The sequence below is a fragment of the Loxodonta africana genome, chromosome X, assembly GCF_030014295.1.
Source record: "Loxodonta africana isolate mLoxAfr1 chromosome X, mLoxAfr1.hap2, whole genome shotgun sequence".
NCBI lineage: Eukaryota > Metazoa > Chordata > Mammalia > Proboscidea > Elephantidae > Loxodonta > Loxodonta africana.
The window spans coordinates 79,094,723-79,120,611 of record NC_087369.1 but is presented as its reverse complement, the minus strand read 5'-3'; the positions used below and the strand labels follow the sequence as shown (position 1 = coordinate 79,120,611).

The 25,889-nt window shown below is 43.8% G+C and overlaps 1 protein-coding gene across 1 annotated transcript in view; it reads right to left on the bottom strand.

Annotated features, from left to right (window-relative positions):
* Positions 1-538: 538 nt before the first annotated feature.
* Positions 539-25,889, bottom strand: part of EDA (ectodysplasin A) — a 638,371-nt gene continuing 613,020 nt past the window's right edge. Inside the window, exons 3-8 of the mRNA XM_023551453.2 lie at positions 17,094-17,117; positions 11,937-12,116; positions 10,135-10,169; positions 9,168-9,219; positions 6,337-6,461; positions 539-4,520 (exon numbers count right to left, since the gene is read on the bottom strand). Coding sequence (XP_023407221.2) covers positions 4,269-4,520; positions 6,337-6,461; positions 9,168-9,219; positions 10,135-10,169; positions 11,937-12,116; positions 17,094-17,117 — 668 coding nt within the window. The 3' untranslated portion in view covers positions 539-4,268. The remainder of the gene's footprint in view (positions 4,521-6,336; positions 6,462-9,167; positions 9,220-10,134; positions 10,170-11,936; positions 12,117-17,093; positions 17,118-25,889) is intronic.

The window sequence follows — 25,889 nt, the reverse complement described above, 5'->3', positions numbered from 1 at the left end:
GGTGGCCTCATGCTATGCGTCTCTGCCCCAGGACCATGTTCCTTTTGGAAGGACATCTAGCCTAGTGGGCATGCAGTTATAGAAGGTTGAAGGTGATAGGGACGGGAGCATATGCTCTGGGGCACAGAGAGGATGTGGGATGCTCTGACAGGAAATCCAGACTACTTTGTTTCTGTTCCCCCCTGAGAAATGGGTGCCTTGGTCCTTCCCCTAGCTCATGTGTGGTGTCACTTGCAAAGAAGCACCCAGCATGTAGGAAGTGCTCAAACTGATTTCAAGAACAGGGGGAAAAAAGCTTTATTTGCAAAGAATAAACAATTAATTTACACAAACTTACATCCCAGTTTATATACATTATATATAGTTTATATACACAGTATCTCACACTCGATGCTGACCCCCAAAGCAGCATTGGGCCTATTCCAGGCCATTCGCTCAACAAAGCCCACCCCCCCATCCCAGCTGGAAGCTTCTGGAGTAGAGAAATGACACACCCCAACCCCTCCTGGAGAGAGCTCTGAAATGGATTATAGTTAAAAATCAGTTTCCTTCTTTGTGCTAACATGGCCTCAAGGAGCCTCTAGGCAGGGATGTAGCCTGAGGCTGCACCAGGGGGGCCTGAGTACTTCCAGCCTCAAGCCTGTGGGTAGAAAAGAGAAGGGGGCCTGTGTGGGGCAGGGACGGCCCTACCCCTTACTCTACTGAGTCAGGAGGGTGACTAGTTCAAGCTTGTTCACCACCTTGGATAGGTCACTTTCCCTCCCTGGGCCTCAGTTTCCAAATGAGTAGCAAAGCAGAATGCCATATCAGATAAAAATGTAGGTTGGACTAGATTCTCTCTAAGGGCCTTTCTAGCTCTGAACTTCTCTGAATCTATTTGCATCCACCAGAAGTTACATAAAACACATGTACCCATACATGGATCAGTCTTTGTTCAACTCCAGGGTTCTTTGCCCTTTCCTGCTCAGGAAAAAGAAATTTGGCTCAGGATGAATGAAGGGGGGAAATAAGGCAAATACTACATTTTCCGGAGACCTTGTAGCTGAGCAGCCCCTACATTTGCCATTTGTGCCAGCTTTGGCTGTTGAAGCCTAAGAAGCTGGCAAAAAGGCCTCTGCTTAATTCTCCTTCAAACCTCTGTCATTTGCTTGCCCACAAATGTTCTTGTCTTGTTTCCTATGCTAGCTTTGACCCTCTGGCACACTCATGCCAGCGTAATTCCAAACTGTAAATCTATTTCCACATCATCTTATCAGCAAATTGCTTCACCACTTTGTGAATAACTTTGCTGCAACAGAGCTCCCCAGCTACCTCTTGCTTCCCTCAGCAACCCCCTTCCCTCTAGGGTTCCTTTTGAGGGTTCTGAATGAATAAAGGATTCTATAGGAATCCTATTTCCCCCATAATTTGCTTTACATCTGGAGAATAGAATGGGTATCAAAATGTCCTTTAGGGACATGATTAAGAAGCCTTTTCCTTCTTCTCACACCCTTTTGGCTTTAGAACCGGTCCTCTCCTAAGTCTTCTCTCCACCCCTGAGAGATGCTGGCAGCACGAAGGTCTCTGTGGTATGGTAGAAGTGAAAAGGAGTCACTTAATAGCTGTGCGAAGTGGGCCAGCTTCCGGAACCTATCTGTAGGATAACCAGAGGAGGACATTGCCCACAGCAGGGGCCCCATAGACAATGATTTGCTGGTTTGTTAGATGGATGAAAGAGCCTGAGGGATAACTGCTTTGTGGGTGCTAGAAGCCTGCTGTAGTCCCTGGGTGGTGCAAATGGTTTATGTGCTTGGCTGCTAACCAAAAGGTTGGCAGTTTGAGTCTACTCAGAGGTGTCCCAGAAGGAGGCTTGGTGATCGACTTCAGAAAAATCAGTTATCAAAAACCCTATGGAGCACAGTTCTACTCTGATACACATAGGGTCACCATGAGTTGGAAACAACTTGACAGCAACTAGTTTAGAAGCCTGCTGGCTGGACATGATGCCAAGAAGACCCTTTTGAATAAGGGCTTGAAGGCTGATGGCTGTTTCCCAAAGAAACATCCTGCTTTTTTGCCACAGTGCCCCTGGAAAGCCAAGAGAACAGGCACTACCAAGGAATAAAAACGGTCATCTCTGGGTTTCTCCATCAGACCCATAAGGATTTTGGTTCCACATTACCACTTTTATTGGATCTCTTTAGGCCCCCAAATTCAACACAATGCTATGGTGTAATGGAATAGTACTAGCTTTGGAATCAGACCTGGCTGAAGGCCCCAGGTCTGTGGCTTAAATTGGGGAGATCTTGGTTAAATCACTTAACCTCTGAACCTCACCTAAATAATGGAATTTGTACTATTATCTGCCCTACCTTCTTCGAAGGAAGAATAATAAAAGAGGAAGTACTTTCCAATTTTAAGGAGGAAAATTGCTACAATTGAGGACTGACTGTCCAAGGCACTTGGTAGGAATTGGGGCCAGGCATATGCCTAAATAAAGGTTGCCTCATCTTGGGTTGCAAGGCCATGATTAACAACCAGACAATGAAGGCATATCCCAACATCTCTTGCCCTGATCTTTGAAGGGCCAAGCAGTGTGGTTGCTTAGAAAGGGAAAGCACAGCTGAGAAGTAAGTACCTGTTGTTCTTAGTGGATTTTAGCTGCCCGAAGGAACTTATCCCCCTTCTCTTCAAAAGGAAACATGTTTAAGGGGCAAGAGCAGCAGACTGTACAAGGCTGGCCCTCCCAGCTTTGGTCTGGAGCTAGCATCCAGAAGCCAGGCTGGGTCTAGGCAGAGGAACATCCTGTAAGGACCCAGTTAGAAATAAGGCCCATCTTATGAGCTGGTGGGAAGCTTGAAGTAGGAGGGAAGGTGACTTTGGACCTGAACCTGAGCCCTGCCCAATGCCTTGATGTGGGTGTCTCCTGAGCCTGGATTCTAGGACAGCAGCACTGGAATCTGTGGTGACTATGCTTTGTGGTGGCTTTCTGAAGCTAGGGTCAGTAGGGCATCAGCTGCTGTCTCTTCAGATAAGGACTGAGCTAATGACCATTTGGGTTGCAGCAAACTTGGAAAAAACAAACAAAAACTCTTTGTCCTATCCCCCACTGCTTGCCCTTTCTAGATCACATAGAAAGGCTCTGACTTGCTGATGCCCAGGGCAGTCTAGGGATTGGGAGTTTTAGTAGGCTATTATGGCAGATGTCTGTAAAAGTTGCAAATATTGGAACTTGAAGGGACTCCTGGAGGTTATCCAGCCCAATGCTTTTCCCTCAGACACAACTCCACTAGATGAATATCTGTGTTGCTTATAAATGGAAATTTCTCTCTGTGTCCAAGTAAGCTAAAGAGTATCCCTGACTCATAAACACAGGTCCCAGGTTAGGCACCTGTCTCAGACAGAGGTAGGCTCTGTGGAGAAAGAAGACAGGAGGTCTAGTCAGGCTGGGAAGGGAACAATTGGGAAGGGACCCTGGGGAATTTTCTGAGCATACAGCACAGCTGTAAACAAAGTGTAAGGCATGTGGCCCCAAGTATGGATTTACGTTCTGATGCAGGCATGTTTACAGCCATTCCCTGCAGTTATTCAAAAGAGCAGACCTCCTGTCTCCAAAGCCCAGAAAGCTGCCTACAATGTGGCTCTCAGTCTGGGTGGGAAGAGTCATTGGACCCTCTTGGAAGCTTCAACTCAGAGCAGCAAGAATGGTTCCATTGCCGAGGATGCACCACTGGCCGTTTTCTCTCTGGTCTTGGCCACAAGCACCTGCTCTTCCCCTCCCTGTCCCTCTCCTTCAGTTGCAACACTCCCCTCACCCCCTATCCCTGCTCCCACTCAAGATAGGAGCCAGGGCTGCTCAGCTTCTGCTTGCTATTGGTGTGCCCCCAAGGCTGAAGTCCCCCCTGGGGTCAGATATTCACTCCAGAGTCCGGAGTGCACTTTTGCTTTCTCTTGCTTGCTGCCCTGGACCCTCACTTTAATGCAATGAATGATGAATCTGACAACAGGGACCTTGGGGTTGAAGAGTCGTGCCATAAGCCAGTCAACAAGGAGCCAAAGAAAAAGATTCTGCTTCATGTAAACTCTGGGGCTCCATCAACTGTCCTGTTAACTCAAGGTCATTCTGGAAAGTCAAGCAGGCCTTGTCATCCTGAAGTCACTGGGGAATAAATAGCACTGGGGCATTTCTCTCTGCAGCTGCAACACCAATACACCTCACTCCACAGCAGCACTTGAGGCTCCGGGAGTCCAGGCTTTCAAACCTGGGGCAGGGGCAGAACAGGGGGAATCTAGGAGGCAGGGGCCTCACCCAGCCTGATGGCCCCAAAGAAGGTGGTGTGCTTGCTCATATTGATGGAGATGTCAGCATGTACCATCTTCACTGCGATCTTCTGCCGGGCTTTGAGGAGGCAGACACCAGCGGTATAACAAGTGTTGTAGTTGGTCTTGCCTGTCTCGATGCTGCGTGTGCACTGAAGGAAGGGCTTTTCATCCACCACCACCTCATAGCTGGCAAAGTCAGTGAAGTTGATGTAGTATACCTGGGTGAGAGGCAACAAGAAGGGATTGGGGGAGAGAGGAAAGAGAGGGTGGGGGCCCTCCTGTGATGAGAACAGACAGGGCCTTCTCAGACGAGCTGCCAGTATACCTTGTGAAGGGGGCAGTGCCACCTGAGGGTGTGCTAGTTGGCCAACAGGAAGGACAGAATGACAGGCTTATGTACTGCCCCTTCCCCCTCCATGGAGCCCAGTGGCTGAGCAAAACTTTCTTACAATAACACATGTGTTGTAAGCTCTGTGAAGGCAAGAACCATGCCTTATTCCCCCTTTTACCTTCCCTTCTCCCTCTTACCCTGCCCAGTCTTGGCATGAAGCACTGTTCTCTGTACATATCAGGGGTTCAATCAATGCTACAGAAACAAATGAACATTAACTTCCAGTTTCAAGCCCCAAAGAGTATTCATGTATAAACTTAGAAGTCACTGATTAGCAAGTTCCAGTAACAACTTGCCATTTCTGCAGCTCTTTAAGGGAAGCTCATTCAGCTTGGAGCCCCTTCCCTAATCCCTCACCCCTCACAGCTAAACTGCTCTCACAGATTCTCACAATTCCCCTTGGCCATCTTGTGTGAAGGCTGAGAAAACAGATCCAGAGAGATGTGGAGCTATCCACCAAATGAGATAAAGAATTAAGAAGGGCAAAGTCCAGGTCCCTAATTTCACCTCTTTCCCAGAAAGAAGCACTAACCTACACTCAATGCCCTGTCCTCATTGTGATTTTTCCAGCCTGCATGGTGTCCAAGGCCTGAGGCCACTCCCAATTCTCTTTTAGACCCATAAAATTAATTTTTGCACCCTTCACTACTCCTATCCATCACAACCCAACTCAAGCTTTGACCCCACCCCCAACCCAAATAGAGCTTAGCCCGTAGGACCTTCATTCCTCACCTTAAATCACTTTATGAAAGGCCACTCCCTCTACAGGCTCTTCAGAAGGGAGCAGTATACTCAGGTGCCATATAATATCTTGGGTCAGGCCCCAAGTTATGCCAGGATGTAAATGCTTATTAGCCCACCTTCTCTGGCCACTGTCCTGTGAGACCCATCTGCTGGTTTCGTAATCCTTCTATCCATCACCTGCTTGCTGCCTGCCCCACAGAAGCCCCAACCTCAGGCTCATTTACCTCTAGCTCTGAGAAGCCACCCTAGTAAAGGCAAATGACTGGGGTTAGAAATGAATGAGCACTGGCAGACCTGGGGAGTGGGCCGGGGCAGGAAAAGGACAAAAGCAGAGGGAGAAAAGGGCTGGGAGAAACAGCAGAAAGGAGGTAAGAATGGTAGAGAAACAGAAAAACAGGAAAAAAAAATGGGAGAAAGAGGAAGGAAAGACAGTCAGAAATCTTTCTGAGGTGGAAAGAAAGTCTGCAGGAGCACTACACATTATAATGCCCCAGCTAGCAGTGTTGTGGGGTGGGGTTCTCAGCGGACCTGGAAATGACTTTCAAAGAATCTACTGAGACAAAGTTTGGCAGTAGAACCAAACCGCTCAGAGGGGAAACAAGGAGGCATCTGCCATAGGCCTGGGGCCCTGCAGGAGGGAATAGATAGCAGTGTATGGGAGGGACCTTTTTTCAGTTTTTCAATGATCTGACTGGGGAAAAAAAAACAAAGCAACCCCTCTCTTTTTCCTCCTTTCAGCTCCCTCCCAGTGCTCTCCTGCCCATCCAGCCCCCTCTGCCAAAGCAGGAAGTTAGCCATTGGCTGGTCTTGGCTGGCTCCACAGTGCCCCTATGTGGCCTGCACCGGATCTGCATTCTGGGCATAAGAAGAGTTAGGCCTAAGACCGTACTCACTTCTACCTGACTATAGATGAAGTAGGTGCCGTCCACCAGTACCTCCAGCTCCCCACTGCGGGGATGTAGCTTAAACACCTTGGGGTTCATTGTGATGCGGGACCAGTCATTGAGCACTCCACCTGAAAGATCTCAGTATGAGAGAAGGGCAATCACTCAGTACATGTCAGACTGATCTGGGCAACAGAAATAAGAACTAGTTAACATTACACAACTCCCACCTCATCCTACTGCAACCTGGACAGCCCAGAAGGTCAAACTTTCAAGACTAGCATGTGGAAGCAGGGAAGTGTTTTGTTTGTAAAGCAGCTGCCAGGCCTGCCTCAGGGCCCCTGAGGTCTACTTGTCAGTCCTCCTCCTTTCCTGACCTTTCCATCTGGAAGGGTCTTTACCCAACACCTCCTAGCTGGAATTTTTTTTGGGGGGCGGTGTAAGAGGAGAGTAGGCGAGCCCTGGTGGCACAGTGGTTAAAGTGCTTGGCTGCTAACCAAAAGGTCCGTGGTTCGAACCCACCAGCCGCTCCTCAGGAGAGAGATGTGGTGATTTACAGCCTTGGTTTTGGTTTAAGAGGAGGGTGGGCATGCTACCCTATCTTCTGCGTTGTTCTGGGGTCTGTACAGGCAAAATTCTGACATTGAGTGGCAGACTAGGTATTATTATTCAATTTTACTCTCCCAGCTGTAGCTCCTGAATCCCTCTTCTGTCTCATAGGTTCATGGGTTTTCTCCTTTTCCCTTAAGCGATTCCTTTTCATGGTTTCTCCATGCCCTCTCCTTTCTGGAAAGCCTTCCTGGGTCCCCAGAAAAATCACTCAGCACAATAAACTGTCTAACTGAAGAACCTTAGGGATCAGGGGTGATTCAGATAGTGTGGCAGCCAAAATGAGTGCCCACCAGAACAAGGCACCATAGGTGAGAGGGATCTTTATGAGAGTAGGGGATGAACTGCAAGGCACGCTAGAAGCATCCAGGGGGATAGAGGAGGGTTTCGGGGAACTGAGGCACCCTTGGCAAAGCATTTGTCTCTTATCCCCACCCTAGTTAAGGGTGGAAGTGTTCACACTGCCTTGGCTGAACAGTGGGAACCATCATGCATGGGGTTGGGGCAAGGGGAACCTCCCTTTCTAACCTGCAGGAAGAGGGGTGTTCCTTCCCACCATGAGAGGAGAGAGTCCTTGGGGCCTTTTCCCCTCTAAACCACCCAGTGTTCACTCAAGAAATTATGTCTTGAGTGTCCATGCTTGGCCAGTCTCAGGAGGCCTGTCTCTCTGAGGTGTGAGCAAACAGGCCTTCTGGAAAAGGTGGTCATCTTTCCTAGAGGTGATACATAGATGGGATAGGAGTTAGGAGGGGATGTGCTGGATCTCCCACTTCTATGGACTGCTTTGTGTGAGATCCTCCCTCCTGACTCCCTCACTTCTGCTCCTGGTAGGTCAGCCAGGCTACTAATAGGGATTGACCCAAAGGGGTTGGAAACAATCTTGTTATGTGGTAATGGTGGCAAAATCCGCAACTGCTGGCACAGAATAAATGCTGAGGCCACTCATTCAGACACAAAAACAAGCCTAAATCCTGTCTCGGTCCACCCTGGACAGATGGTGATCATGGCCCACCCAATGCCCTAGAATCTATGGCACCTGGTCTCAGCAGGACTGCTTGGGTTTTTGTGCCATTCTGTTCCTATTTACATTTCTGAAGCTATTAGTCAGGCAACCAACCAGGTGTTAGTTAGGGGAGTAGCTAAGCCCAATCATTAGAGAAGCTCAGAATAGCCAGTTCAGCACTGACTGGGCTCTTGGAAGCTAGCCCCGTGTAGCAGGTTTCTTAACCTTCATTTACTATTTCCACACTCACAGTCCCTTCTCTCAATTCTAAGCTCTGTAAGCATCTGGCATCTTGGTTAGATTGTTGCTTCTCAAGGTTCCTGGGGGTTCATGGATTTAGGTTTTGTTTTCCACCCTAGGGACTGGACATTATTTCAAAGCTTCTGTTCTTTAATGAATGTTCAAGTCTCTTTGGGGAAGAAAACAAACCTAATCATTCAGTGGAGTGTATATACATGTCACTGAAGTAGCATAGTGTAGTGGGAAGAGTCAGACAGCAATACTTTTCAATCGCAGCTTAAACAACTGTGAAATCTTGGGCAAATTGACTTCTATGAGCTTCAGATTCTGTCTTGGTAAAGAGGAGGTAATACCTACCTCATGGGTTTGTTGTGAGGACTGAATGAAATATAAGACAAAGCATGTTGAAAACTCTGAAGTACCATACAAACATAAGACAGTATGGTTTATTATGGTATTATCCAGTCTCTCTGGGACTGTTTCCCCATCATACAAATGCAGGGATTGCATTAAATAAGTGTTTCTGAACCTTATTAAACTCATTCTCCCTTTTGATAGACACTAGCATCTCATATTCCCTGGAGGTTTTAACATGCTCCCAACCCAGAGAGAAGCCCCACCCCCCATTTTCTGTGGCGACTCATCAGACAAGAATTTCATTTTATGTAGCTTTACCTTCTCTAATTTGGACTGTGTAAATGTTTATCATGGTGACTCTAATATAACCTCCATGCCTCCAAATTCCCCAGGCTAGATGATGTCTCAAGTTCCTTTCAGCTCCATCATCAGTGATTCTAAATGCAATCTGGGTGTTGGTCTCGGTGCAAGCAATTACTTAGGACAGCCAGCAGAGGGAAGGATGGAGTAGTGAATGGCCCCCTATGCCAAGGGCACCTCAGGGTCTTGGGAAGAACTAGGCTGGGTGATTATTTGGAGGCTGGGGGTGAGGGAGGGGGAAGTCCTTTTTAGGGAGAGAGCCTACTTTGACTCTTACCATTCTTGACTTGAATTGCTGACCCTTGGCCCTGTAGATGCACCACAGCTGGCTGGGAGGATGAGAAGGATAGAGAGGATAGTAGTCACGGTGAATAATGGCTGCTTGCTTAGCCACAGGTTCTCAGGTTTCCACCTCTGGTTTCTAGTCTCCTTTTGTATCCAAATTCTGATCCCTCTTCCCTGCCTTAGGATGCTAGTGAACACATTTCTACTAGAGGGTAACACGATTTTGTAGCTCTGCCACTCCCTAGCTATGTAGCCCCAGCCAAATGTAATGCCTCGGAGCCTTATTTCCTCAACTGTAAAATGGGGATCATAAGAATCTCTGTCCGGCCTCCTTCACAGGGATGTTTGAAGATCAAATGAGGTTTGGATATAAAATTCCCTGCAAACCATCAAGCACTGTGCAGCTGTGTAGATTTCTCACTGTGGCCAAACAGCTGTAGTGAGGGAGGCTGAGATAAGACAAGGCAAGGCAGCAGAACCTGCCAGTAGAGACAAATCAGGGAGGAGCCCTCCAGGCTATTAAGGCAGAAAGAAGCCCAGGCTGGACTTGGCCTGGAGCTGGCTGGCTGTTTTTCAAGGACATCTCTCAAACTTCTAAGCTCCTGATTCCAGGCAGTCTGAGTGCTGAAAAAGTATCTGGGGAGTCAGAGGCCTAGGTGAATAGGCCTGTCTGGAAGTTCCTTTCAGCTGCCTACGGAGCTCAGATATCACGACCCCTGTCTCCAGCGGAGTGAAGAAAATGGCCCTAGCAAGATTTGGTTCCCTTAGCTGAATGCAAGCCCTGGGGCAAAGCTTTTCTAGTCCTACAGACGGGAGGAGACTGTGAGTGAAAAACCTCAGAATTTGCAGGGTGTTCTTACAAAATAAAGCCTCAGCAGATTTAATAGGGAGCAAACTCAAAGGTAGCTCTAGACTATGGCCTTCCTTCTTCCCCAGGAAGAAAGCAATCCCCAGCCAACCTGGTTTTCTCGAGTTCCAGCTTTATCAGCAGCACCTGCAAAATAGACAGGCTAATCAGAAAGCATGCTCTTTCTACTTTCCTTTCTCTCCACCTAGGCAAACAGTGGCAGCGAAACTTGCTGTCTGCAACCAGCCCTGTCTGAGCTTACTCTCCAGTTAAGAGAGTACCTGAGGAGAGACAGAGAACAATGCAGAGCCCTGAGATGGGAGAAGATACCCTTTCCTTTTCATTCCTGTCCCTTGCCTGCATCTTTAGTGGCTCCAGCACCCAGCGGGGAAACTGGCCTTTTGCCAATGCTGTCCCAAGGCAAGCCCCACTGGGCACACATGGAGATAGATAAGAAGGCATTCCTGTCACTGTGCACCCCTGAGACAATGCTTTTTTCTTCTCTATCACCGTGCTTTAGCCTTTTGCTCCCTTTCGATTTATTTTCTTCATAGAGCCCATTACCATTTGTAATTATTTTGTTTCTTTAATTCTCTTCTTCTCTAGGACATAAACTCCATGAAAACAGGGACCATTAGTGATATGTCTCCTGCACATAGAAAGTGCTCAATATTTTTGAAATGGGAATGACTGGATGAAAAAATCCCTAACTCCATCTCTTGTGCCAACAGCCATGGCGATACTGATTAGTCCTGTGTTTAAACTATGAGTCAAAGAACCTGAGTTTTGCTCAGTATTCTTGGACCTATGGAAATCAGTTGTAAACAGTCCATTTCTTTAAAGGCCAAAGATAGAGGAGAGCAGTTGGGGAAAGAAATAACAATTGACATAAGCTCAGGCAGTTCAACTCCAGTCAACTCCAATTAGGCAGGTATGGATCTGCATTCATACCTTTTGGATGCCCTTCTAGACTCAAGGGGAAAGATGTGAAGGATTAAGTGATGTTTGAATGGGCAGTATGGTGGGGTTAAGGATCTAATGCAAGAAGCACTTGATTCCTAGACAGGACAGTCTTGGTGCCTAGGTTTGCTTCATACATCCTGAGTGACTTGCATGTTTCCAACTCCTTTCAACTCAGTAACTCCTTATCTACCTCTATGGGAAAGGTACATCAGAGTTCATGGGATGAAACCGTTCTAAGGCTTATCATTTTGTCCAATCCCCAACATTCCTCCCCACAGTCTATTTCCATGCAAACATCAGCAAGATGCTGGGAATCAGAGCAGACCAAATCCATGCTCCACATGAATTCTAGTGAACTCTCAGAGCCTCTGTGTCTGGCTCATATGAGTTTACTGGCACGTACAGGCCCAAAACAGGGAAGCGTAAAGTCAGGGAGGGATTGTGATGGAAGGGTTGAGATGGGGCAAGGACAGGTGGCCTGTTCTTGACAGGTTGGTACAAACAAGAAGTTAGAGCAGGCCAGGACATACTGGTTTGTTCAATTTCTAGCCCTATACTGGCCTAGGAAATCTGCACACCAACCCCATCTCCATCATTTGAAAGTGCCCTGGTGGTGAAGTGGTTAAGAGCTCGGCTGCTAACCGAAAGGTCTGCAGTTCAAATCTACCAGCTGATCCTTGGAAATCCTATGGGCAGTTTTACTCTGTCCTGTAGGGTTGCTGGAAACCCTGGTGGCGTAGTGGTTAAGTGCTACAGCTGCTAACCAAAAGGTCGGCAGTTCAAATCCACCAGGTGCTTCTTGGAAACTCTATGGGGGCAGTTCTACTCTGTCCTATAGGGTCGCTATGAGTCAGGATCAACTTGATGGCAGTGGGTCTCAGGATCATACACGCCTGCTCTACTAAAGTACTTGTAAGAAGCCTAGGGGAGCAGAGAGACAGAGGAACTCACCAGAAGGTCCCTGGAGGCCAGGGGGTCCTTGAGGACCAGGAGGACCTGGAGGACCAGGTGGTCCCATAACAGTTGTTCCTGGAATTCCAGGAATCCCTGGAATGCCCGGGGGTCCTTGGGGTCCTGGAGGTCCTGGAGGTCCTGGGGGGCCATTGGGCCCAGGAGGTCCTGCCTTCTTTCCTGAAAAGCAAGACTCAGGGTTATATTTGTAGTTATTTACTGTTAGGAGTATACTGGCAGGAATTCTACAGAATTCCAATGACATAAAGTCTGCCCTCTGGAAGTTCCTCTTGTTAAAGAGCTGGACAATTTTATCACACTTGACACACACACATACACAATTATACTCTCCCTATCCTCTTTCATTCAATAAGCATTTACTGAGCTAGGTTTTAGGATATAAAAATAAATAGCCCTCAAGGAGCCCTCAAGGGGCTCACAGTCTAGTGAGGAAACAGACACGGTGGCAGTATAGTAGAAGGGCTCCATTAACAGCAAGGACAAAATGCTGAAGAGGTCAGGGAAGCCTTCAAAAAGGAGATTATATTTCAGCTGAGTCCAAAGGATGAGAACTGCCCAGTGGCCAGACATATGGGTCACTTTGTGGTTTTTTAGAATTGGGCTATTATTGAAGAGTGTGGCTCTTATGTTTACCACCTAGTTTGGTAGATGTGATGTGGATAACAAGAGGAAGCTACGAGAATAGCTTGACCTCAGGAACAACATTCCTGCAGGCTCTGCTGTGTTCTCCCCCATCAGCTCCAGGGAGGTTTTCTAAGGGAGTCAGGATGTATAGGGAGTGGGGATTGGGATGGGGGCTATTCTACTTGAGAATGAGGAATGGGAAAGAGTTTGAGAAAGAAGAGGCATTCAGAGACAGAAAGAGAGAGAGAGAGAGAACAGGAGGAAGGGGAAGCAAAGAGTAGAGAGAGCTGAGGAGCTGAGGAGGAGGGCGCAGGTTTTGCTTTATCAGCTGACCTCTCTAAATCCTATTTTTAAAGACCTCTGGGAAAGGAAATTCTGAAAACTCCCTTGGTAACATGTTCCAATGTTTATTACCCCTCACTGTTAGGAAGTGCTTCCATATATTTAACTGAAATCCATTCCTGTGTCAGTTTAAGCTCTTATTTTATTCTTTGTGGCGATACAGAAGTATAGTTACCATCATACATATAATAACCCTCGTATACTCAAAGTCACCTATCACCCTCCTTTTTTATAGGCTAAAAAATCCAGCTTACCAGAATCTTTCCTCAGAGGCCCTATTCTCAAATGCATTATTAATCAAGCCACCGACTCCTCCCCCTTTCCTCCTTGCTATCCTTCCAGAACAGTCTCAGCTCTCCTATTCCAATATCCTAGCCCCTCCAACATTTCTACTGGGATTTAGTTATGTTTAATTGGGTCATAACTGTGGTCTTAAACCAAAACCTCCAGTTCCTCCTATTTACTTCCTCTGCTTTGTGTAGCCCCACTCAAGCACTGCAGGTGGTCATAGGTGGATATCTTCTTTCTCCCCTCACCATGTCCTTACGGTTTTGTGGAGGTACCAGGAATGGAAGGCTTTTTACCAGATTCCATCACAGTGTCTTCATCTGTGGTAGTTTCTTAATTTTAAATACAACCCTCTCAAGTCTCACTTAAAAATCTTCTTACTGACTCAGATTCTCTGCTCCCCAGATGCTTTGGCAGGAGAATCCCATCCTGATTTATCAAGTCCTCCTTTAGTAATAATGCCTTATGTTCAAGAAACCAAATTCTCATGGCAACACCACTCAAGAAGCCAGTTGTCCATGTCTAACCACATCTGCACTTGGAATGAAACAACAGGGTCATTGTGGGGCCACTTCCCCAGCTGGGAAGGAAAGGCAAGTCCAGAGTCCAGAGAGCATGCCTCCCGGGGAGAGTCCCTCCCTGTAGCCTTAAAGTCCTAGGGGTGTGATGTTTAGAGTTCTCCTGGCATTTAGCAGCAGAAGATTGGATCTGCCCAGTTTCTAGATCTAGCTTATTTCAAGATGCTGAACAGGAAAACCATCTCCATTCAGATTTGGGCAGCTTCCAAATCAGGCTTATTCAGCACCCAAGTTTCAATTACAGCTAGTGTAGTGGAAAGAACATGGAATCTGTAGTCAAGAGATAAGGATGTAAGCCCCAGCTCTGCCACAAATGCACTTTGGGCAAATCCCTTCCTCTCCCTGAGCCTTAGTTTCTCTATCTGTGAAATGAGCTTGGCCTCAATAATCTCTCTAAGTTTCCTTCCAAGGCTGAGGTTCCATAAAGAGGACTGACTGACCCCCCGCAATCAGGAAACTTACCTAGCATGGTTGTAAGGCTTACTTTTCCCTGATTATTCTCCAGGTGGGGTAGACCCAGAGGATGGTACATATTAGGCTGTCCTGTGTCCCAGCATTTCCAGGCTTAACAGTGATTTTCAAGCTAAAGGATGTTCTGTGGGTAGCATAACTTCAGCTTCAAGAATGTGAGCCTCCTGCGTTTGCTAATGTAACTTTGGAAGAATTACAGCCAGAAACTCCTCCAGTCAAAGAGAATAATGGTTGCAGTATAAACAGAGAATGTTCACTTATGAAAATGTTAGAAGGCATTTGGGAAAAAGCTCTTGATGTGATCCAGTTCTATAGCTGGTCCTCTGTGCTCATCAGCAACCAGGTTTAGGCAAGTGTGCTTCCCACACCTGCATACTTACCAAAACTTGGGCCCAGAGAGGAGCATGTACCAATGATCCCTGGACCAAGAGGATGACTTTAGAGGATTGAATTCCTTCTCCAGATTTCTTTACTTTCACAGAGCACTTCATGATGCAAAAGCCCAGAGTCTTTTGTACTATAATAATCTTAGATGAAAGAATATACACTTTCCTTTCAAAACTAAACTTTATGAATGGGGCATTTCCCTAACCTTTTAGCTAAGCTCACATTGCCGAAAAAATAAGCAAAAGTAAATGAGTAAGAGTGAGAAAGAGGGAGAGAAAGAGAGAGAGAGAGAGAAACTTGTGGGATGGGGAAATCCCATTAGAGGATGAAATTTAAGTGAAAAACTCAATGCACCTCTTCAGGCATGTGCCTATTTACTATGTCCAAGGAGATATGTATTAAATGGTTTCTAAATCACTTTCAGCCATGGTAAATGTTTAAGGCCTGTGTGCATTCTTCTCCCAGTAATGGCCCGTACACAAGGTGGCAGTGCTGGGCAGTGATCTGAGTCCCTGCCAGAGGCATTGGAATCTCTGAGTTGTAACTTCAGAGCTTCTAGCCTAGATAATTGCCTTACGCTGTCATTAGCAACTGTGTTCTCTCAGTACTCACTCACCGGATAACACTGCAACTGGGTGCTGCTCTCTATCATACACACGCCCTATACTCTGGTAAATCTACTTGCTGTTCCTCCCAAAAAGGCCTTGTTCTTTCATGCCTCTGAGAGAGTTCAGAATGCTGTTCTCTTTGCTGGGGTTGTCCTTGCTCCTCTTTTTTCCTCATTCTTCAAAGTCTAGGTCAAATGCTGCTTTCTTTGTGATACATTGCCTCACTTCCCCTGGGAGAACAACTTGCTCCTTCTCTGTGCTCCCACAGCACCCTGAACATGTTCCTATGATAGCATTTAAAAAATATACTGTAATGTAATTATTTGTATGTACTTGCATGATTCCAACTACGCTGGGAGAATTTTGAAGGCGGGATCATTTTCCTTCATCTCTCTACTGCTAAATACCTGACAAATATAAAATGCTTATTCACTGTCTGATAAATGAGTCAGTAGAACAAAAGAGTAGCTGTAATTAGAAAGTGCTCTTAGCTTACCCGTTAAGAGGGAAGTCACCCTTGGGCTTGTGGTAGGGGCAGAAGGTATCCGTGCCCAAGCCAAGTGAGCTTTCGAGGCTTGTTATAATTTCTGTCTTAAATGGATGTGACAAGAGTTAAAACCTACATGCTTGAAAATCAAATTCACTTTCTTAAAATACAGAATATCTTGGTGGTGAATGCCCGGGCCCCATGGAGAAAGGTTTCCTCACTCCAGCTCTATGGCTGTTTTCCAACCTTGCTCAGCTCAGGCCCTCAGGAGTCCAGGCCAATCCTCAGCTTCTTTACAACAGGGACATAGGTATTCCACATGGACCATGGCACCTCAAAACACCAGAGTACCCTAGTGCTCAGACAAGTGGTGGGCTGCAGCTGAAGCCGGTCTCTTTGGCCTAGCCTGGGGCTGATAATATACCCTATAAAGCTTCAGAAATCTTAATAGAGTCATTTCACTTAAAGTATTTTAATGAAACATCATTCGTTTCACTTTATCTTCTTCTCAGATCAGAACCCAGAAAAAAATAGGCATTTAAACTGGTTTAATAATTGGTTCTTTTAGTCCTAAGAAGTGGACCATATTACCTAATCCTAACCTTGAAACTTGTTCTATCTTTGGATCCTCTTCTTCAAGTAAGCAAGCACTTATAGAAGCACTTGAGTGAGTCCCATTGCAAGAACACTGGGGACTTACTAACCCAACAATGGCACAATGGAACCATTGATCGAAAAGCTCCTTCTATTGAAGACTGAAAGATCAGGATAATACTCTAGTTTTTTTTTTTTTTCCATCACAGAGAAAATGATATTGAAACCCCAAAGCAAGAAATACCTTCCCAGGCCATTTGGGAAATAGAGTAAGGAGAGCTTGCTAGGCCAATAAATAGGGTATTGTCACCTCTCAGTAGGTAGTATACATAGTTTCTACAAGCTATCTGAGGACTCCATTTATACCTGATCACTGATTTGATAAAGTAGGGGAAAAATAAAAGGAGAAAAGAGAAAGGATGGGAAAAGAGTAAGGACAAATAAAAGAGATGTAAATTGAACTGAATGGAGGAGGGAGCAAGGAAAAAGCAAAAACAAAAAACAACTTTTTTATGTTGCTAGAGAAGCAATGCTATTTTTCATGGGCCATCAATGAAAAACAACTTCTATTTCTTCTTTGTTGTTTGGAAGCTACAATACTCAAGAAGATCATATGTGATTGAATAAAATAACGGACAACCAATGCTGAAAGAGTATAATACAAAAGCCCTATTCCCTTGATGTTTTCTTCTAATTTGAGAAAACACATGGCAGGGAACATCTCTAGTGATTATTTGAAATCAGGAGCTTAACTTACCCTTTTTCTTGTTTTTAACTGGACCTATTAAAAAAAAAAGAAAATAGAAAATTAAGTCACTGGAAATTCACAGAAAAATCTTTATTTTTTAACATAGTCAGTAGGACGGAGCCCTGAGACATTGTAAATTTGAGAAAACCCTGGCCAAGCGTCAGGCTTTTGGCAAGGTATCTCCCAACTATCAAAACTTCCTTGTCTGTTTCCTAACTGTTGAGGCCAAGAAAGTTACAGGGATGATTCTTCCCTGGGGAGAAAAATCTTTCAGCCTCAGTCTTCGGAGTGAGGGAGAGGGTACTTCTCCATAGAGATGAAATGCCCCAAAATGCAGAACTCAACAACCTTAGGACGGCATTCCATTAATTCTGCAAGTCCTGAGATTGAAGAGTCATGCATCCAGGTGAAGAACTGATATAAAGTCTCATGTGTTGAAGCTGGAAGGAAAAAGGGGTCATTTTCATAGAAGGAGCAGAGCAGAGACAGTTTACTTTTTGGTAACTTCCCTATCATGATTTTAATTTTATTTGCTATTAAAACAGTGCAACTATAATTCAGTTATGTGGAGGGCACATGCACTCCCATTGTAATTTAGCATACGTTGATGGGCACTTAAGGAAGTGTCAACAGCTCCATCAATAGTGATGCCACAAGCATTTTCTTGAGGATTACTTATAAAGAAAACAATTCTTATCAATTGAGGATGCTCAGAAAACCCAAAGCTTTTCTAATATAGTTAGGCGACAATCACTCCCCAGATATACACAGTTTAGGTCTTTCCAAGACAGTCATTTCCTCCCCCGCCCCCAGGAGTCTCAAATCTCTCTTTTGTATATGGATTTGACTTTCTTTAGATACAGGTATTTAAAATCTGTTCCAAACTCCCATGAAGACAGTACTGTATGACATTAAACCACTGTCAGTGCCTCAGGCTTACAAAAAGAACATAAACCACTTGTATATTATTTTATAATTTATAGAACATATTTAAATCTATTATCTCATTTGACTCTTGCAACAAGCCCGGAATGATCTTTATCTATAAGAGCAGACTGTATCAGAGGTCTGTAAAGTTTCTAACCTGGAAAACGCCAGTGTGGCCATTAGAGCTTGCACAGGCCCCTGGAAAAACCAATGTCTGTGGAGGATTTTCCTGGCAAAGTGATCTCATGTGCAACAGTAGGTATTATCATGGGCAGGGAATGTTTTAGGTTGGTTTTAGCAACGTGCCGCACTTAAGGTCATGAATCTTCATTCTTGTATCCTCTTTTTTTCTCCTTTCCTCTTCTCCCAGTCCTTTGTCTTCTTCTTCCTTTTTTTTTTGTTGCCTGTCCTTTACTTTGTTTGCAACTGTTTCTTCTCATTTTGAGTTGTGCCGTATCACCATATGAAGGTCCCAAGAGCTTTACTCCATCCATGTCATTAAGGTCAACTCTACTTTGAGGAGGCAGCTTTTCCCCAGTCATCTTTTGAGTGCCTTCCAACCTAGGGGGCTCATCTTTTGGCACTATATTAGACTATGTTCCGCTGTTATTCATAAGGTTTTCACTGGCTAATGCTTTTCAGAAGTAGACCGCCTGGTCCTTCTTCCTAGTCTGTCTTAGTCTGGAAGCTCAGCTGAAACCTGTCCTCCATGGGTGACCCTGCTGGTACCTGAATACCGGTGGCATAGCTTCCAGCATCACAGCAACACACAAGCCCACACAGTAGGACAAACTGACAGACACATGGGGATCATAACAAATTATGGATAACACTGCAAAGAATGAGAATTCCAGAATACTTAATTGTGCTCATGAGGAACCAATACATAGATCGGAAGTTCTTTGGACAGAACAAGGGGATACTGCACGGTTTAAAGTCAGGAAAGGTGTACATCAGAGCTGTATCCTTTCACCATACCTATTCAATCTGTATGCTGAGCAAATAATCCAAGAAGCTGGACTGTATGAAGAAGAACGCATCAGGATTGGAGGAAGACTCATTACCAACCTGCGTTAAGCAGAACACACAACCTTGATTGCTGAAAGTAAAGAGGACTTGAAGCATTTTCTGATGAAGATCAAAGACCACAGCCTTCAGTATGGATTGCACCTCAACATATAGAAAACAAAAATCCTCACAACTGGACCAATAAGCAACATCATGATAAACGGAGAAAAGACTGAAGTTGTCAAGGATTTCATTTTACTTGGATCCACAATCAACAGCCACGGAAGCAGCAGTCGAGAAATCAAAAGACGCATTGCATTGGGCAAATCTCCTAAAAAGGACCTTTTTAAAGTGTTGAAAAGCAAAGATGTCACTCTGAAGACTAAGGTGCTCCTGACCCAAACCATGGTGGTATTTTCAATCGCATCATATGCATGTGAAAGCTGGACGATGAATAAGGAAGACCAAAGAAGAGTTGACACCTTTGAATTGTGGTGTTGGCGAAGAATATTGAATATACCAGGGACTGCCAAAAGAATGAACAAATCTGTCTTAGAAGAAGTACAGCCAGAATGCTCCTTAGAGGCAAGGATGGCAAGACTGTGTCTTACGTACTTTGGACATGTTGTCAGGATGGATCAGTCCCTGCAGAAGGACATCATGCTTGGCAGAGTACAGGGTCAGCGGAAAAGAGGAAGACCCTCAACAAGGTGGATTGACACAGTGGCTGCAACAATGAGCTCAAGCATAACAATTATGGGGATGGTGCAGGACCGGGCAGTGTTTCATTCTGTGGTACACAGGGTCGCTATGAGTCAGAACTGACTCGACGGCACCTAACAACAACAACAACAACATCCTTTATTTTTATTAACAGCATGCAGAGTTCTTGAGAATGTTCATGGAGGTTCTGGCAGGGAAGTATAGCTACACAGATATTACTAACAGGCAGCAACTCAACCTGAGAGGGTCCTCCTCTTGAACATGAAAGCTGTTTGGGAAAGGTTTTACACAGAAAAGGCCCAGCCCAAACAGCCAGCTACCAGCCCGTCAGCCAACACAGCATGGGGGAGCAGTGGGATGACAGCTGTTACAGCCACACTGCTCTCACAGCCAAGTTGTGCTAGCCCTGGCCAAGTTTCTGACCGTGTCAGCTGGCTAAAGGTTTAGCACTGTTACATCGGCCTTCAAAGCAGGCTTTGAGGAAATCAGACAATTACCAGCCAATCGGTCCTTACTGAGCATGCCTAAGGAAGGTAACATAGTAAATAACGAAACACAACTCTATCCTCAAAGTACTTAGGATTGGTTAGGAAAACACCAAAGAAGGGGACTTCAGAAAATATACTGGCTAGCTCAGGAAAACAAAAGAAAACAAAACAGCAACAACAAAAAACCTCTTATTATTTTTATACTAGAAATACATATGCATGCATATATGTACAAAAATACATTCAAAAAAGGAGCAATGAGGAAAAAAAGCTTAATAAACTACCCACAAATAAACACTATTAATATTTTTATGCATACCCGGAAATTTTCTGTGCATATAAATATGTATTTTTACAAAATGGGATCAATATTGTTTGACAACTTCTTTCCGTATCAATAACTACATTTATACATTATTATTTTTATTATGGATCTGTTGTTATTGTTAGCTGCCGTCAAGTCAGTTCTTACTCATGGCAACCCCACATGTCTCAGAGTAGAAATTCTTCATAGGATCTTTAAGGCTGCGACCTTTTGGAAGCAGATCGCCAGGACTGTTTTCTGAGGTGCCTATGGGTGGGTTCAAACAATGAACTTATTGGCTGGTAGTTGAGTACTTAATTGTTTGCACCACCCAGGGACTTCTAGTATTTAATTAATCATTTTTGATGGACATTTAAGTTGTTCCCAATTTTTCACTATTATAAACATTGCTATAAAAAAATCAAAACCAAACCCATTGCTGTTGAGTCGCTTCCAACTCACAGCGACCCTATGCTATAGGGTATATGTAAACCCTATAATGTTTTTACATATATACATCTTTATACTCTTGTCCAAAGATTTTCTTAGGATGAATTATTAGAAAGGGTCATTGATGGGTCAAAGGATGTGAAAGGCTTTTCTTGTGTGTAGTTAAACCTAACCATCTTTTCTTTTATAGTCACTGCCTTCAGTGTCATGCTTAGTTCAAAAAAAAAAAAAAACCAAATCCATTGCTGTTGAGTCGATTGTGACTCATAGCGACCCTATAGGACATTGCAGAACTGCCCCATAGAGTTTCCAAGAAGTGTCTGGTGGATTCAAACTGCTGACCTTTTGGTTAGCAACCATAGCACTTAACCACTGTGCCACCAGAGTTTCCCATGCTTAGTTTGGCCTTCCCTAATGTAATTTTTTAATATTCTTATTTATCCTTTTTTATGATTCAAAAGGTAGCATCATTCCATATTAGTTTCTAGAGAGCTTCTTTATTCTTTTCTATAGCTGCCTAATACTCATTGGGGAATGTACCATAGTTTATTCATTCACGGGCATTTAGGTTGTTTCCGATATTTTGTGATAATACCGCGATGAATAACTTTACCCATAGATTGTTTAATATTTACAGAAGAGAATCTCCAGGGTAAATTCCTGGAAATGGGAGTTTGCCTGGGAAAGAGTTAGTGCATATGCGATTCTGTTACGCTATAAATGTTGCAATACTTCGCTCCATAGGGTTGTACCATTTTGCTCTCTCACCAGTAATATATGGCAGAGCCTGTTCCCCCAGCCTTGCTGGTAAAGTATGCTTTTTAAATTTTGCCAATTTGATGGGGAGAAATAGTATCTTGTGTAGTTTAAATTCCATTTCTTTTTAAGTGTAAAACTTCCTGAGATGTATTATCATTTTTTATATATTGTTGCTGGATTTAGTTTTCTATTTTTTAGAAAGATTTTTGCTTCTACAGTACTGAGAAATATTGGCCTTTGTTTTCCCCTAATGTAATATCATATAGGCAACTCTTCATATTTTTCATAGTTCTTTTATGGTTTCATTTTTTTTATATTTAAAGCTACATAATTCATCTGATACAGATTTTGGTACACAGTGTGAGGTAGGGAGCTAACTAAAATTTTTATTTTTTTTTTCCCAAAATGGCCATTTGGCATATCCTTTGGGGAAAAATGAGGGTGAAAAAGTATGGACAAGATTGTCATTAGATTGTATCAAGACATTTCCCCCAAGTGGTAATGAGTACATTGTCTTAGCAGTATGAGAGTTACTTATTGTTCTAACATAGCTCATCATGGCTGGTCAATAATTCTCATGAGCCTCAATGTGGAATTCTAAGCCCATATCCACCCGATCTACTGCTTTCACTTGGGGCTTCCCATTGTAGCTTTTCAGCTTCTGGAGAGAAAATGCCAGGGAACTAGAGCTATCCCGTACTAGAAGTGAGCATCCTGACTCCGAGCAAAAGCCGTTACCTCTGCTGCGTTCTAGAACCTTTTAGATACACTCATTTATTTTCTCTATATGCTTCAGAACCTTATTCATACCTACCCAGAGCACTACCACTGTCACATGTCTGTTTCTATGGCAACAAGCTATATTTCTATATCATTTCAATTTCCTCTATTTGTGACCATCATTTGTAACCATGATTTCTGCAGGCAAAAATCATAAATGCATCAGAGTTGGACAAACATCTGTACAGTCCCTGGGACTGCTTTGATAGGAGTGAAATTGAGATCTGACATGTTTTGATCAATGCAAGCAGACAACTTGTCTATGTAACATTAAGAAAACAGGGTCTTCTAAGAGAATCAGGGCCATGGGGGTTAGCAGCAGGCATAGCCAGATTCTAGTCCTGACTCAACCACAAGCTGACCATAGGGCAACTGATCCTCTCTTTCTGATTCTTCATCTGCTAAATGGGAACCCTATATAGTTTGTCTCTATTCAAAGCTTAGGATCATGATGAAGGTCAATGACATAATAAGTAAAGCTAACACGTATTGAATATATATGAACTATGTACTAACAATGCAGAAAAACCCGTTGCTGTCGAGTAGATTCTGACTATAGGGTCTCTATGAGTCAGAATCGATTCAACGGTGACAGGTTTTTTAATGCACTGTGCTAGCTGCTTTACATTTTAGACCTTAAAACAATCCAGCGAAGTAGGTATTAGTATGCTTATGTTACAGATGAAGACACGAATTAAATAAATTATCCAAGGTCACACAGCCAGTAGGTATTTTAAGGTAAGCTGAAATTTCAGAAATGTTAATGTTACTCTAGATGTGTTTTAAAAACTTAACAATAAATTTATAAAATGGCCACTAGTTTAAAAGCAACACTGAACTGCGTGTAGCCCCTTTGCATCCCCTTCTGCACGCCTCTTGCCTCTGTACCTTGCTTTATTCCATTCCCTCTACCTGCTATGCCCTTCTCCAGGCCCTCCTTCTCTCAAAAGCCTTTAAGATTCAGTCAGGTATCAATTCTTCTGTGTCCCTATAATACACTGTTGCACATATCAAATTGAAATTTTCCGATTATGCGACAGTCTCACTTACTAGATTGTTAATTCCTTGAGGGCGAGTTTTGTGTCTTATTCATCTCTGTATCTCCAATGCCTAAAATATTTCTTTGATAGTAGGTGCTCAATAAAGCTTTTGTTGAATGAATAAATGAGTGACTGAAGGAAATGGTAGAGCTGGGATGTGAACGAAGATTAATTACACCTTCCACTGAATCAAGTAATGTTAAGGCTATCAATAATAATAGTCTCAAAACGTGCCCATTTGTAAAATGGGCATAATTCTATTGATTTATAGAATTGTTTTGTGGGCTAAATAAGTGAAAGTGCTGTGCATATAGTAGGCATTCAATATATGCCAATTTAATTTTATTTGTTCTTTGGTTATACAGGTAGCAGGCTCCCAGGTTTCATGCCTTCCTCTCTTTATATAGAGAGTTGCATCAGACAGCTGTACATCACTAACATTTAAGCGCTAGTTAGTGAAGAAGCTCTTGTGGCATAGTGGCTAAGAGCTCAGCTGCTAATCAAAAGGTTGGCAGTTTGAATCCACCAGCCACTCCTTGGAAACCCCTCTGAGGCAGTTTTACTCTGTTCTATAGGGTCACTATGAGTTGGACTCGAAGGCAACACGTTTGGTTTTTTATTTTAAAGGCAAAGGCTGGCGGATGAGGAGGTATAGAACTGGAAATTGTTATTTTTTTTAAAAAACGTAGTCTGTATCTTCAAATTTTGACATCTTAAGAGTTTATTTCATGTTCTACCTTACACCATTAGAATTGCACGCACAAATATGTGTGGCAGGCTCAATACATTTGAGGAAGATAGAAGCCATTAGCTTCAAAGAAGAGAGAATTTTGAGTGAGAGCCACATGGAATGCCCATGTTCACAGTCCAGACTGCAATTCCAGCATCTGCTCTAAGTGTGACCAAAAGGCAAGAAAAGGTAGGGCTGTGCAAGTTGATTCCCACCACATCCCTTCCCATCCCAATCTCCAAAGTATTTCTGAGGTGAGAAGAACTTGTGTTCATCCAAGGCTTTCTTCCCCAGCCCTTGCAGCAGGAGCCCATCCCCTGGGCTTCAGGCTCCATAAATATAACTTACATTATTATCAGCTGTGAAATTTTTCTGGCTTGGTTAGGGAAAGACTCAAAAATATTACTGGGGTTGTGACACTACTAAAACAGCCCCATTAACTGCTGACATTTCAAAAGTTTAATGGTCTCTCTCCTTAAAGTTTTTTGTGTTACCAAAGATGTTCCCAAAGTGATAAGTATGTGTTCTTGCTAAGGAAATAACCTGCAACACAGAGTCTTTGGTTGCTTTAGTGGTTAAGATGAAAAAAGCCAGGCTTAAGAGAGACAATATTTGAAGTGGATCAGAAAGATGAATGGGAGGTTGTGTGGTCAAGTGCAGTGTTTTTAAAATGTTCTAGACAGCATCAGCGTCCTACGTGATATTAACAGATGTTTTTGGAAAAAAAAGCTTTCTTGGTTAAAAAAAAAAATTTGGAGCCAAAACAACCTTGAAAAAGAACACTTCCCAATTTTAAAACGTAATTTAAAGTTACAGTAATCAAACCAGTCTGATACTGGTACAAGGATACACATATAGACCAATGAAGAGTATAATTAAGAGTCCAGAAATAAACCCATACATTTATGGACAATTGATTTTTGACAAGGGTGTTAAGTCTATTTATTCAAAGGGGGAAAGAATTGTCTCTTCAACAAATGGAGTTGGGACAACTGGATCTCCACATGCAAAAGAATAAAGTTGGGCCAATGCCTCACACCATATGTGAAAATTAACTCAAAATGGATTAATAACCTAAATATAAAAACTAAAACTATAAAAATCTTAGAAGAAAACACGGGGGTAAAAGCTTTAATCAACAGCCATGGAAGCAGCAGTAAAGAAATCAAAAGACGCATTGCATTGGGTAAATCTGCTGCAAAGGACCTCTTCAAAGTGTTGAAGAGTATAGACGTCGCCCTGAAGACTAAGGTGCTCCTGACCCAAGACACGGTATTTTCAATCGCATCATATGCATGTGAAAGCTGGACAATGAATAAGGAAGACCAAAGAAGAGTTGACACCTTTGAATTGTGGTGTTGGCGAAGAATATTGAATATACCAGGGACTGCCAAAAGAATGAACAAATCTGTCTTAGAAGAAGTACAGCCAGAATGCTCCTTAGAGGCAAGGATGGAGAGACTACATCTTACATACTTTGGACATGTTGTCAGGAGGGATCAGTCCCTGGAGAAGGACATCATGCCTGGCAGAGTACAGGGTCAGCGGAAAAGAGGAAGACCCTCAACGAGGTGGATTGACAGAGTGGCTGCAACA